The sequence below is a fragment of the Sturnus vulgaris genome, chromosome 4, assembly GCF_052056855.1.
Source record: "Sturnus vulgaris isolate bStuVul1 chromosome 4, bStuVul1.hap1, whole genome shotgun sequence".
NCBI lineage: Eukaryota > Metazoa > Chordata > Aves > Passeriformes > Sturnidae > Sturnus > Sturnus vulgaris.
This window is the reverse complement of record NC_142246.1, coordinates 32010677-32024136: the sequence shown is the minus strand read 5'-3', so window position 1 is coordinate 32024136 and position 13460 is coordinate 32010677. Positions and strand designations below refer to the sequence as shown.

At 38.6% G+C, this 13460-nt stretch overlaps 1 protein-coding gene across 3 annotated transcripts in view; it reads left to right on the top strand.

The window, feature by feature from the left end:
* The window catches only part of STOX2 (storkhead box 2), a 142726-nt gene that overhangs the window by 86156 nt on the left and 43110 nt on the right, over nucleotides 1-13460 (top strand). Inside the window, exon 2 of one of the 3 annotated variants that reach the window (XM_088163525.1) lies at nucleotides 11330-11419. The exons of the other annotated variants lie outside the window; for them this stretch is intronic. Within the exon in view, the coding sequence (XP_088019651.1) occupies nucleotides 11330-11419 (90 nt within the window). The remainder of the gene's footprint in view (nucleotides 1-11329; nucleotides 11420-13460) is intronic. 3 annotated transcript variants of the gene reach the window in all.

Sequence of the window (13460 nt, the reverse complement as noted above, 5' to 3'; positions counted from 1 at the left end):
GGGCTTTGGCTTCAGTTCTTTCCTCAGTACCCCTTGTGGTGGGTCACCAAGACTTGTGGGAACATAAGACCTTTGAGGCTGCTCCCCTCTCTGTCAAGTGTGCATGAGGCTGTCCAGGAGCTATGATGTGGAAGAACTGACAATGCAGTGCTAGGAGAGACACCAGTGTCACACCACACATTCCATTATGAAACCAAACCAGCCAAGAAGTCTACAAACATGTCTTCTGTGTGGAGACCCTAATTTCAGACGTTTTAATTTACTTAATGGTTAGGTTATAGAAAAATTATAGTAAAACCCAAAACATCTTACTAAATTCAAAAGCCATCTTTAATCCAAATTTCATGTTCTCTTCACAAATTAACACATTATTTTCCAATTTTCCCCTTTCCTCTTTCAGCAGTGGAGAGGAATAAGCTGGGAAACCTGTAGGCTATGACCTCTGTTGTAAAGCATAAGTACTCCTTTCGACTTTGAAGCTAGGATAGTATATTTAATTCAGCATCAAGGGGAACACTAGATGTGTAAATATTACAGGAGCAGGCCATAAATAAAGTTGGAACATTCAGCAGCACTTCACAACACTGAAATGAAATATATGAAGTGCAGTGTTAGCAAATGTTTATATAAAACATGCTGCAGTATTACATTGAACAATTATACTTTTCTTATCTCAGGCATTTATCTCTAGCTAAAGCCAAGTGGCTTGCAGGTTTAAGTTGCTCAGTATTTTTGAAGTCAGCGTGGTAATGACATATGCTAAGCAGCTGCTTTATGTGTGAGCATTTGGGTTATTTTTCTTGGCCTGACTACTTTTTATCTTTGAAAACACAAATGTAGTCAGAAGGAAAAGGCCAAAGTCTAATGAGTTTAATTACAAGAACTGATGTTCACAGTTGCATTTAAACCTTCTCTTTAGTACTTGCAAGTCAACTTTGCCATTTTTTGAAGTCTTTCATATAGAAATACTTATATGAGTGTAAATCCTCTGCCCACCCTCTTGTCATCTCTTTCACAGCTAAAAGGGTTTGGATGACATAGGGGTAGGGTGGGGGGACTCTGAGACCCCTTGCATAAGGAGCTGGTGGCCTGCCACCAATCCTGTCTCACCAAGCATTTGTAAAAGGATGGGTGTAGTGCAGACTAATTTGTTGAATGTATCATGGTTACTGCTGTGTTGAAAAATTGTAAAAGCTCCCTGAAACCAGTTCAGAGAAGCAGTGAGAGTATATAAAGAGTATATATATGGCTTGCTTAAAGTGATCTAGAAATCATAGTTATTCTCAGATATTTCTTGGTATGGGGGGGGTTGTTATATTGGTTTTGTTATTCGAAAAGGAAAAGACATAACCTGTTTTTGTAGATAAGAAATTCATGTTTGCCACATAGTTTTTCCTTTTAGTGTGTGAATCATAAAAGTTGGACTCTTATGTTGCTTGCCATGCATTCATGATTATAGAAGATGACCTCATTATGTTTGCAGCTATAGTTTACTTGGAAGAATAACATTAAGAATCAAATTAATATTGAATTGATACCTTTCCTTAGGGTAGTTCATCAAACAAGACTAGCCAGTTCTTCTTTTGACATTAGCAAATCTCTGTTCCTTGCCACTATTGCAAAAGTTGGAAATACTGTGGTCTGGCGTTGGAGGTCAAGGGTGCAATATGCTTTCTGGTGATTCTCAGAGCATCAGCAGTACAGAACAAGTGAAGCCTAAAGTACTGATGTGTGAAGGGATTTATAAGCTGTTTTTGGCAAGATTTATTGCCATTTTTTCTCAAAAGATCACTGACAAATCTTCTTCACACCAAGGAAACAAGTTGTATTTCAAAGACTGTGTCACCAAGAGAAAGAGACCATTTTTATTTGTTTCTTTTACTGTTTTCTTGTGGTGGCCTCTCAAACACCTTCATACATCTCAGGACTTTTGGTGAACTGTGTCTTGATTCTGAATTGTTTTCAAAATAAAAAATGTTACCTCTTCTTACGCACTTTACCAGAAACTTTCAGATAGTTTCCTGTGGCATTTGTAGATAATTTGACCTGTAAAATGTCAGCAAATATGAGGAGAATTTCAGAAAACCATATCAAATCACTGATTTTGAGCTACTAATATGTCTGCTTTACTTCTGGTTCTCAGAGATGAGAGTCCATCTGTGCAAAAGCAAAGCATTTTTACTCCTGGTCTTTACCCTGAACTCTCCTGCCTTTATCTTACCCTTCCCTCTTCTGGGTGCTTGCCCCCACCGGATTACCCTGCTTTCAGGAAAGCTCCCTTCCCACAACTTTGCTTTCTGCTGTTGTAAAACACAGAGCTAGAAGTACAAAGCAAGACCAAGTTTACTTTTACAGGGGAATCAAAACACAACTCTGACTAATCAACATAAGCAGGGTATCAAGATCTACTGGATATGTGAGTACAATCAATTTCTCTTCAAGTTACTGTGAATATTAAAATACTGTATTTGGAGAGAGAAAATTTATGATACTTTTCATTACTGGGTGGTGTACATTTATGTATTGTCTTTATATGGATTCATTTACTTGTGCCCAAAAGCAGTGGTGCTTTCCTCACACATAGTCAGGATGTTTTACTGGGATGCAATGCAATCCAAATCAGTGTCTTCTCAGTAGAGATCAACAAGAAGTCATAGCAAGATCAATATATTTTGAGGTTTTCTATCTTTTTATTAAAAACCAGCTTGATTTAAAAATCAGAAATAAATATTGTGCACCAATCATCAGCATGACTCATTGTGTGATTTGTGGGTAAGTTGATTTGTTGATTTTGCTGATTTGAAGCTTTATGGTTTGGGGGAGAGATAAGGTAGTCGTATTTATTGTTTGCACAAGCAATGTGATATTTTGTCTGAAGATGACAGTGTTATGTTCAAGTAACAGTTTAAAACTTCTTAAGTAATAGTTTAAAACTGCAAAATATGTGTTAGTTAGGGAAAAGTCATTAGCCAAAAGCTATAGCAAAATTATCTTGAATTTTTTTAATCTAACTTTATATAGCATGTAACAAAGAAACTTAATTCCAGAAATCTAAACTCAAGTGTAGCATCTGGGATGCTGTTGTTCCCGCATTTTTAGGCCATTCTTTAAAGAAAATAAAAAAGAAACTAGGAATGAAAGTCAAAATACTTTGACCTTTAATCTAGTCATTCTTCTGTGCAAAAATATTTTTTTAGATCACGTGGCTCACTTATGTTGCACTTACGTTCTAGTGACAAGAGTACTTGGTCCTCTTTAGTGCATTCAGGATTTTAAAGTAGTTGACCCAGACTTTTATATTTGAACTAAAATAAATAGGCATATGGCAAGTGGAAGAACATATAACCACTCTGCTGCCTCAAAATTCTTTTGAGGGCAAGAATTTGAAAACAGGAACCTATAGTGCAGTTTGTGAACACAATGGGAACAGCTGGTGCTCAGCACTTTTGAAAATGAGGTCACTTTATTCTTGGTTGAAATGTGCAAAATGGGTCATCTGGGCATAGGCTTAAGACAAAGGCTGAGCACGTGGCCATTTATAACCAAGTTGTCCATGTTTCCAGAACTAGTTGGTTGAAAGGATTCAGTGAAACAAGGAAACACTGGGATAGGTCTGCTCTTTCCCAACTTCTGGAAGCATAGCTCCTTATCTTCTACCAGGAAAATAAATCACTTGCATGTATTTTCAAAGATCTGCTCATGCTGAGGATGACATCATCCATATTTTCCACAGTCACCCCTCCCTATGATGCCTTTCTGCTCGTCCTTCGCATAACCTACTTTAGGAAACACTGCTCTATTGTACAGTCCTTGGGAACACTGCCTCTCCACCAGTCTCAGCCCTGGGACCTCCCTGGTCCTGCCAGCAAAACAAAGGAGAGAATCCCAAACATGCACAAACTCTGTAGCATCACTAACAAAATCTAACAATGCATTAGGAAAGATACAACAACATTACTTAGACGTGACTTTCGATTTTTCATTATAAGTATTCTATTCAAAATATACATAAATTAATGGCATTAAGGCCACATTTTACACTTTTGTTACTTGAACAGCTGTTACTAACACATCCAAGGTGATAACATGAGTCATAGGATACAGGTATGTCTGAACTGGCAAATTTGAGACCGATTCTGATTGCTGTTGAGTGTTGCATGACATGCATAAGAAGTTTGGCATGAGAACTTATATTACATTCGATAGACAGGCTCTTCCATAGCCTGCCTCCAGTCATCCCAATAGCCTGTACAGACTGGCATCTGACTGTACACCTTGCCTGTCAGGATCATAGGAAGAATTCAGATCGGAAGGGATTCCAGGTAATTGTAGTCCACCCTCTTCGGTGTGAGACCACACTGTTCCTCTCATGAGAAGTTGAATCTTTGTGCTCAAACAATGCTTTTTAAATCAAAGCAAATTCTATTAATTTACTTGGGGAGTACTGCATGCAAATCACACTGGCTTCAAGCAAAAGCTTGAAGCCCACGCTAAAATAAATTGCACTCCTAATTCAAGGACTACTCATTTTGTCATTAATGATCTTACCTAGAAGAGTATTTTAAATCTAGCCATTTATTGCTTTAGTTGTAAAAAATAATGATTTTATTGATTGCATAACACTTCTGTGTCTTTGTTCACATTTTTCATGCAGTTTTGTGACTTGTTGATGGAATAACCCAAGAAAGTATGCAGTGACATTGGCCAGAATAAATAAAGCAGAAGGGGAAAACACCTCCCTGTTCTCAAATCCTGTGTATTTTGTCTCCCAAGGTAGACTTGTGCTGGAATTATTCAGGGCTGCATCTCATAGCTAGCACCACATTTCAAATGAGCCCATGGGAATGCTTCTCATTATTTTCTTATAACTGTAAGTTTAATTTACTGAGGCAGGCTTGAAGATCGCCTTTGTATGAGTGAGGTGATTTCCCTGTCTAAACCAGATTTACATTTTGGCTAGTCTTTAACAAGAGCTGTCAAAATGAGCATGGAGGAACACAACAAAGTGGTGAGAGCTGCAGCACAAGGATTTCTGGTCTGGAAAAGCAGAATGCAATTAGACATTTCCATGGTTGGCAAAGTGCAGCAAAGACTAAGCTGGGATATCAGCACACATCACTGCAGAACAGTGTTGCTTGTATCATGTATGTTATAGGTCTGGATTTAAAAACCTAAAGGGGATGTTTCCCTTCCATCGAAGGAAACTTTCATTGAACATGGACGTGGTAAGTGACAGCTAAGTACTTAGTATAAAGATGCATAACAGTTTGGGATTTTTTCTCTGTACCACAAGGCAGTCAGAAATACTATCTTTTGATACCATGTGGCTTTATTACATATAATTTTGCCAGTAGAGGAAAGCACTTAAAAAGCAAAGCATAAGATTCCCACAGTGTCTTTCTGTTTCAAAGTTCTGACTTGGATGAATTGCTGCACTGAAGTGTAATTAATCACTAGCTGCGAAATGGAACAAGGATGGCTGGCATGGCAGATAGAAGAAAAATTGTCTGCAGGATGCACAGATGAATGGGCCATGTCTGGAGGAGCACTAGTGTTGTCTGTCTTGTTTTCATTACACGAATTGTGTCTCCCTTTTGACTTCATCCCAAGTTCTAGTTGTTTTCAGGTCATGAGGGAGGCTGTTCCAGCTTTTGCAATCACTGTAATTGATTCTGGCTTTGCAGAAGAGGTAATGGTAAAGAGTAATGGTAGTATTTACTAGTCATTTGTATTTCATTTCATCCTCAGTTGAAACTGTTGAACTAATTAATGTAACACTCTGCAAGTGACTTCTCTAGGATATCAGGTGTAGTCTTTTCAATCCTTGCAGAAGTTGCATGCTAAGGAAGTCGTGTTTAATGTGGATTCTGTTTAGAAAAGAACCACTTCTGGCATTCCTGCAGTACCTTTTATGTGACAATATTTTCTTTCTTAATCAGAGCTGAAAGGTTTGTGCATGTGTTATGTGGATAAAACTGTGTCCTATAATAATATAGCAGTGATTTGGGAACTCTGTATTTCCCTTGAGGTGGGACATTTTCTTTTAAACTTTCTGTGCAGCCAAGACTTGAAAGCAGCCTTTCAGCAAAGTGTAAATATCAATACAGGTAGGTTGCAAGCCAATTCTAGTTCTGCTGTAAATACAGTCATTAAAAACATTTGGACTGCATGTGTCCCCTTAATGTGTGGAACAAAAGGAATAGAGCTGCATCTCAAAGCCTGTAATCTGCTTGAAAATAAACTGTCCTCAGTGCAGAGACCATAAAGCAGTTTTAGGGATGACTTTAGAGGACAGTGCACAATCTCTGAGTTGGGTGACTATTAGGAAAAAAAAGAAGGCTTATTCTGGGATAAGACTTCTGCATGCTGTGGCTTCAGAGAGACATTGTAATCAAACCTTTCTGAGACCACAGAGCAGGGCAAGGGGAGAGGCCCAGAAATGATCCAAAGTTGCCTCCAACAGTCTTGACATTCTCTGGTAAGCAGCAACAAAAGGAAACTAGAGCATAACCTAGAGTGCAGGTGTCTGCTACAAGAAGAAAGACTAAAATTGCCTTGGATTGTAAACTTGGGCATTTTAAGCATTAACAACTCACTGGCTACCAATGGGTTAGGTCAAACTTGGGGCGCTTTGCTTCCTTAAGGTGATGATTTCATAACAGCTCTGATGTCTTCCCCTGTAAAATGCAGTGTTGCTGCTTGCCATAGTTAGTGTTGGATGATGTGTCAAACCCCTTGATTCAGACAATATTCAGGGTGTAATTAACATTGTCTGCAATGTTCTAATATTAACTGTCATAGAAATATTACTGAACATCTTACCTGTGCTAAAATCTTACTCTCATGTTTTGAACCTCCCTCCCCAACACTTATGTTGACTGTAGAAGAAAAGTTTATTTAACAATTAATGCATGTTTGCATGTATGTGTACGAATCACAAATACATAGACATGTTTGATGCTGCACTTCTTAACTTTTCTGTGCATTTTTTCTACATTCTCTACTGTTTAGTTAGTTTCAATGCAGCTTACTGGGATACCGAACACTGCATCTCCTTTGTTAGGTTTTTGTAGTATTTTCACATTTTTAATTGAAAGCTGTGGGGGCCTATGTAGATTCTTTGTCATGCATATGAGCACATTATGCAGGCTTACTTTATTCTGTCTCCATGAGTCTTGTTTTAAGTGTTTTCTGTCTTCTGCTTTTTGTGCTAAGTGCTAAATCACATGCATGATGCTTTTGTTTTGATTTTGTGGACAGATGACTCCCAAATTCTTGAGACCCTTCATGATTCCCCTTCTCATTATGAATACTTATATCAATGTATGTTCTTAGGAGCATTTACTATGCTGTGTGTATTGACACAAAATTCACTTGAAATACTCCTGGAGAGCCTGCAAAATATTTTGTTTATGTTGCTACAGTGGATTTTCATTCTTATTTAATTTAATTAATACATTTTTGCCCAACAATAATATTGAGTTCTTCAAATATTTGGTGTCAGATGCTTTTGTCTTAATCTTTTTCAGGAGTATTTTGTCCAACAAACTTAAATCTTTGCTGTTTTAAATTGGTTTTCGGAGTAATTTTTAGGTATCTATCACATTGTAAAAATACTTGTTGTTTGATTCTGAGGGTAAACAGTGGGAAGGACCTAAGAGAGTATTTCTTAAGACCCGTAATGACACTGAAGTTTTGGTTTAGCCTGACCTCTGCTGGGTAAGTCTTGGACTTGGCTCTTCCTCACTATCCCAACACAATGCTGCTCTTCTTTTGTATTGTCAGTGACCTGTCCATGACCAATAATTCAAGTCTTGACTCTACAAGCACAGAGACGACCTAAATTCAGGTGCCTGATGTGTAGCTGAGGAGAAACTGCCCTTCTATTCTTACTGTATTTATTTATTTTTTATTGCGGTTGGGTACTTGTTGTATTGGGCACATAAAATAAAGGATTGTAAATACTGTGAAGCCTTAAACTCTATGTACTGAAAGAGAAATAAGATGCAAAAGAGATGGAGGTGCAAAATATATGCAGAATAAATTATTCTCCTACATTTTATATTGCCAGTAAATTCTGTCAGTGAAATAATAGTGCAGCAAAGAAGAATCCAGATTATTAACTATTGTGTGCAAGAGAAACCTCACTTTTGAATTTGGGGAGTGTGGAATAAATCATCCTTTGGGAGCCTGAGAGCTTTTATTCCCTCTTTTTGCAGCAGAGCCATTACCTTCCCAATCCCTGTGTGGAACAGCTGAGGTAAAAACAATTTCTATAAATGATGCATAAATTGATTTGATTTTTGTTTTAAAAATATCAACAAGGGAAAAAGAGGTAGGAGTGATTCTTAACCTTCGATCATTCAACCACTGTCTGATGTGTGTGTGTGTGTGTTAGGGAGTGTGTGCATATAAAGAGAGAAAACTGATGGTGAGATAGAGCCTGTCCACTGTGGAGTGAATAGTCCTGTCAGCAGTGAGGATGTAGGATGTTGTTTAGCATTTAGGTCACCTCTTTCTAGTGATTGGATGTTAAACCCTGTTTTCCCAAGACATTAGGAGAGCAATGGGCGTTGCCTATCTGCTGCCAATCACTGTGGCTACCAGAATGGCCAGAAGGGTCCTACCACAGTGGCAGGTGGAGTCCCCCTCATGACGTCTGCAAGGCCAGACTCCGTAATGTTTGCCTGAGGGTTGTTCAAGACAAAGCTGGGTTACAGACCTGATACCTGTCATCACTAAGGATGGGAAAAGGGAAAAAATGGAAATGTGGGGTACCATATTCTCACATGTCAGTTCAACTTGACTGAACAGTGCTGTGAGGGAAATGGTGTGCATTCACTGTTGTGGCACATGTTCAATATGTATCACTGTGCTGGGTGCTGGGGATGTAAGTGATACTTGTTTTATGAGGTATTATGGAACTTTGAGAACTTGTTAAAAGCTGTGACTATAACTTGCTGATCTTTTTATTTTTCCTGAGAACTGACACCTAGAGACTGTGAAACTAGCTTGATTTGTTAACAAGTAAAAACACTGGAAGGAAAAAAAAAACCAAACCTCTTGAGGTTAATTCTAGCTGCTTGTACTCAGTTGTATTTTTCTTTAAATATGTAAAGTAAAGCATGTCCTAGTGCATGGGGAAATAGGACTTCTCATTTCTAACTAAGCTTATGTTCCTTTTGTGGAGGTATACAAGCTCTATTATGAAGAGAATGGAATTCATGGAGGTGAAATAATACCTGGTTGTGTATTCTCAGGAGACATTACACCTGTGTAACTAAATGTATAACAAGCAATAGAGATTGGTAACCCATGAAGGCAACCACTGGAAAATTAATTTATCTCTCAGGTTGATTACATGCCTAGGCTGGGAGAGATTATGGGTCGATATTAACAGGATATTGAGCTGATTGCTGACACAGAGCTGGTTCCCTTTCTTTCTTGACTTTGAACCTTAATTACACCCTGAAAGTGGAAAGTGACCAAGAAAGAAAAATAAAAACCAAAAAGCCCTCAAAACAATCCTACAGTCCCCAAAGCTCACCCATCCCCTCCAAATGTACAAACAAAAACTTGAAAACAACCAAACCTCCAACCCCCAAAAAAGTTTTTGAGAATCAGTTTTGGATACTGGGAATGAAGTGAAGATTCTGCTGCCTGGGAGAAATTCTGACTTCTGCCGTAAGCTGGGTAGAAATTCTTCTTCTCTGCACCACCAGGTTATCCTGTGATTGGAAGTGCTGAGCAGCCTTTGGAGGCTATAGTTTCCACCCTGCTTCCAGTCCTGCCATCTTCCAGGCCAGCAGCCGAGGCCTGTATCCAAACAAATGCTTGGAAAATGTGCTCAGGATGCTCAGTCTATTTAGCAGTGGTTTACATGTGCCATCCACAAATGGCCATCCCTTCATTCCCATAGCCAGGTGAAGAGGTTGTTAGTTCTGTCTCTTTGGTCTGGTAGCCAAGGGTGCTTGTTTGCTTGTAGGTCTGCCCTGGTCATAGACTTGGTTTGCTTTGAAGGAAAATAATTTTCCAGACACCTTCCCCTTTAATATCCAGGGCTTCATAATGCATGATGTCAGCATCTACTGGAAACCTACTCAGGATAGGTCTCTCTCTCACTTTTTACTTTAAATCTTCTGTTTATTTGCCTTTTAGCTTAAATTTTTGAAAGTTGCATTCATTTCCGTAAAGCTGTAGATGATTTTTCTCTCTTGAGTTTAAAAACAGTCTCTATTTTTGCTTCATAACTGTTTAGATCTCTTCCTACTCCGCATCCACCCCTGCTTCCTTCATTTTCCATCTCATTCTGGAAGAGCATTTCCTCTTTCTTATTATATCATGTGTGTACTCTTGTGTGCTCTTTTGCTCTCCCCCATCACTATCAGCCCTGCCCCCATCCTTTCTGGCAGGATAGAACACACTTCTAATCACTTATACTTTTTATCTTCTTTCTGAATCTTAAGCACAGCTTTTCTGATCTCTCTGTGTGTTCTGGAGCAGAACATGCCAGGATCAGGACAGGGTGAGGCTGAAAGTAAAATCACAGAAGCAGTAAAGTAAAAAGTTAACTTCGTGATTCATTATCTTCTTTACAAGAGCTGGAAGCTTCTTTCCATGTTTGTACATTCAAAGTGCTTGCATTTTGAATGAGCTCAGGAGATTATTTGAAGATGCAAGGTGCTGGGATGAGAGTTTCAAATGCGTTGTTTGAGCACATTTATGAGCTTTGGAGTCTGGCATTTGTCACATCAAAACATTTAAATTGTTCTCTGTTTGGTTTTTTTTTTGGTTTTTTTTTGTTTTTTTGGGGGGGGTATTTGTTTTTTTTCCCCCTTTTTTTTAGAGGGGTGCAAGAGGGTTAGTCAGAGAATAGGGATAATGGTTTTAACAAATGGAAATAGTTTGTGTGAATAATTCCAGAACCAGGTCCTCATTCCAGCACTATTAGAAACACATTTTAAATCACTTTCACCCATATATTGTTGTGTGCATCCTTTGGGTTTATAGCAGAAGGTGACACAAAATTAACTCCCAATATAAGGAATTCTTTCTGAAGAGGTTGCATGGCAGCATTTGGGGTATTCCTGAAAGATCATAATTTTCTTTTATTTTTCCTCTTTTTTTCCCCTTTTCACATGCTCAGAATTTGCGTGGATTATTTTGGCAGCTTTCTACAAAAGTACAAAATCCACTTAGAAAAGCAGAGGTTCAGGGTGAAGTTTCTAGCTAAAATAGTTTTCTGCTTCTGAAAGTTTACCTGTGTCTCAGTTTATTACACTTTCAGAAAGTTGGTGCTACTTTTTAATGGACATTTTATTTTTTTCAGCTAATAGCTGGTTAATGAATAGCCCTGACTGTTGCAAGGTTACAAGAATGATGCATCCAATACAAGAGAGGCATGGGGACATTTCCAGTGGTACGTCTACCTTGTTTTGTGAGACACTATTTATCATTAAATTGACATTTAAAACAGCTGGTGTTAGGTGCTTCACTTTGTGAGAGGCAGGACTTATGTCACAAGACTTGTCTCTTTTACATCTTGGTAATAGATAATGAATATTAAATGATGCTATTAAGGATCTGTGCTCCAATAAGAGGCAGTAGAAAGACTTGCAGATAATCTACTCTTGACAACAGAGCTCAGGCATAAGATCACAGAAATTACAGAAAAATGCCTGAATGTTGTGTCCAGGTTTCAAGAACCTGTCCACCAGCTGGATTCTCTTTTCACAATGCTTTTTTATTATTGCTATTTGGTATGTTCATGAGTGAGCAGTGAGAAAATGACAGCTTTTCATGGGCTTTGAGCATTGATGATCTTTAAGACAAAACTACAGCAGATCTTTAAAACAACTTGGGAGCTTTTGCCATGCAGCAACCAAAACTCGTTTTTCCACAGTATTTTTGTATACTTTAGAAATGGGTGATACAGAATACTTTGCTTAGTATGATTTGTTCACTTCCAGAAAGGTTACCTTTTCGCATCCCTTGAACATCAAAGTAGGAACAAACTGAGAGCTGGTGGTCCCTTCCTATCTTAATGCTTGGTTAGGTGCTCTGAATCTTATTCCCAAAAACAAATTGTTTTCTCCCAAGACTCCCACCTTATTCACTGAAGTTGCTTAATCTGCAGCATTGTACCAGCCCGACCTGAAAAACCCTGCTAGCTCCACATTCTTCCAGCAGCAAGCCTCTGCTGCTAAGCTTGACAGTGTCCTCCTGAGCTGATAAGCAACTTGCAAGGTGGGGAGGATGAAATCATGCTCTAGACAACATTGCCATTCTGGTTCCTTTGCTTGTGGCATGATGTTATCACTTCAGAATCAAGATTGAAATGAAAAATAAACATTTTCAAAGCAGTCCTGCTGCCCTGCAGGGGTTTGTCTTAATGCTTGTTCCTTTGTAGCCTGTCTTCCAGGTATTCAGATGATTTTCTAGCTAACATCCTTCCCACAGCTGCCTTCTGGTAGGGGCCTGATTCTGAAGGTAGATACATTTGGGGTCTTTGAGTTGTACCTCTTGCAACTGCTGCAGGTGACCATTGAACCCTTCCAAAAGTGATCAAATTTTAAACCAGATTATGTCCCCACTGTTTCTCTTAGAAGACTGTGCCATTACTCACTGCTGTCATGGCTAGCAGTCTTGGTCTCAGTTCCAATCTGGATTTCCTGTTTGCTGAAACTGCTGTTTTCTGTGTGACGTATGGTGAGTGTCTCCCCCAGTGCTGTCTGATTTGGATCCTTACCATTTGTTCTCCCTAAATGCATAGCTTAGCTTAAAGAGTAAGCTGAACTTCTGTGTTGCAAAATTAGGTATTTTTTAAGGTTTACATTTTAGCTTAGAAGAAGAATTGTTGAGACAGTCACATTAGATGCTGACTAAGTTTTTGGAGAGAATCTGTTGTATAGTATATCAGCTGTTTCCTTTTGGTTCCTTTTCAGTTTTCTCTGTGAGTGTGATGAACAAGATCTCTGTCTCAGACTTAAAATATTCCTGTTTTCTTCTTGAAACATTTCTTCAAGCTTTTTTTTCTTCCTGCATGCATGAAGTACTTAATGCCCTCCATCTGCATGAAAATGTTTTGTATATAATTCTAAAAGCTCCCTTAGGACTGTAGACTTTTTAAAATGGAGCAATTTAAACATTTTCCACACAAATGGGCACATGGGGCAAATGTCATTATAAAAATCATAAGAATATTTGTTAGATATTTTCACTGGTTTTTGTTGAGGTTTTGTTTGGTTTTTTTTTTCTTTCAAGACCTGCCTCTCCAGTCACAGTGGAAATTGCAAGTCAGAGAGAGTCAGCATGATTTATGTTACTGGCAGAGCAGTAAGGCGTTTGTAAGGCTGGGAAGGCAGACATTAGTAAGAAAGAGAAACAATAGACAGTCTTCTCTGCTTCAGTCAACATGGTGCAGGTGTTGAGGCTGATGTAATGCTGTTCTGCTTTCCTAC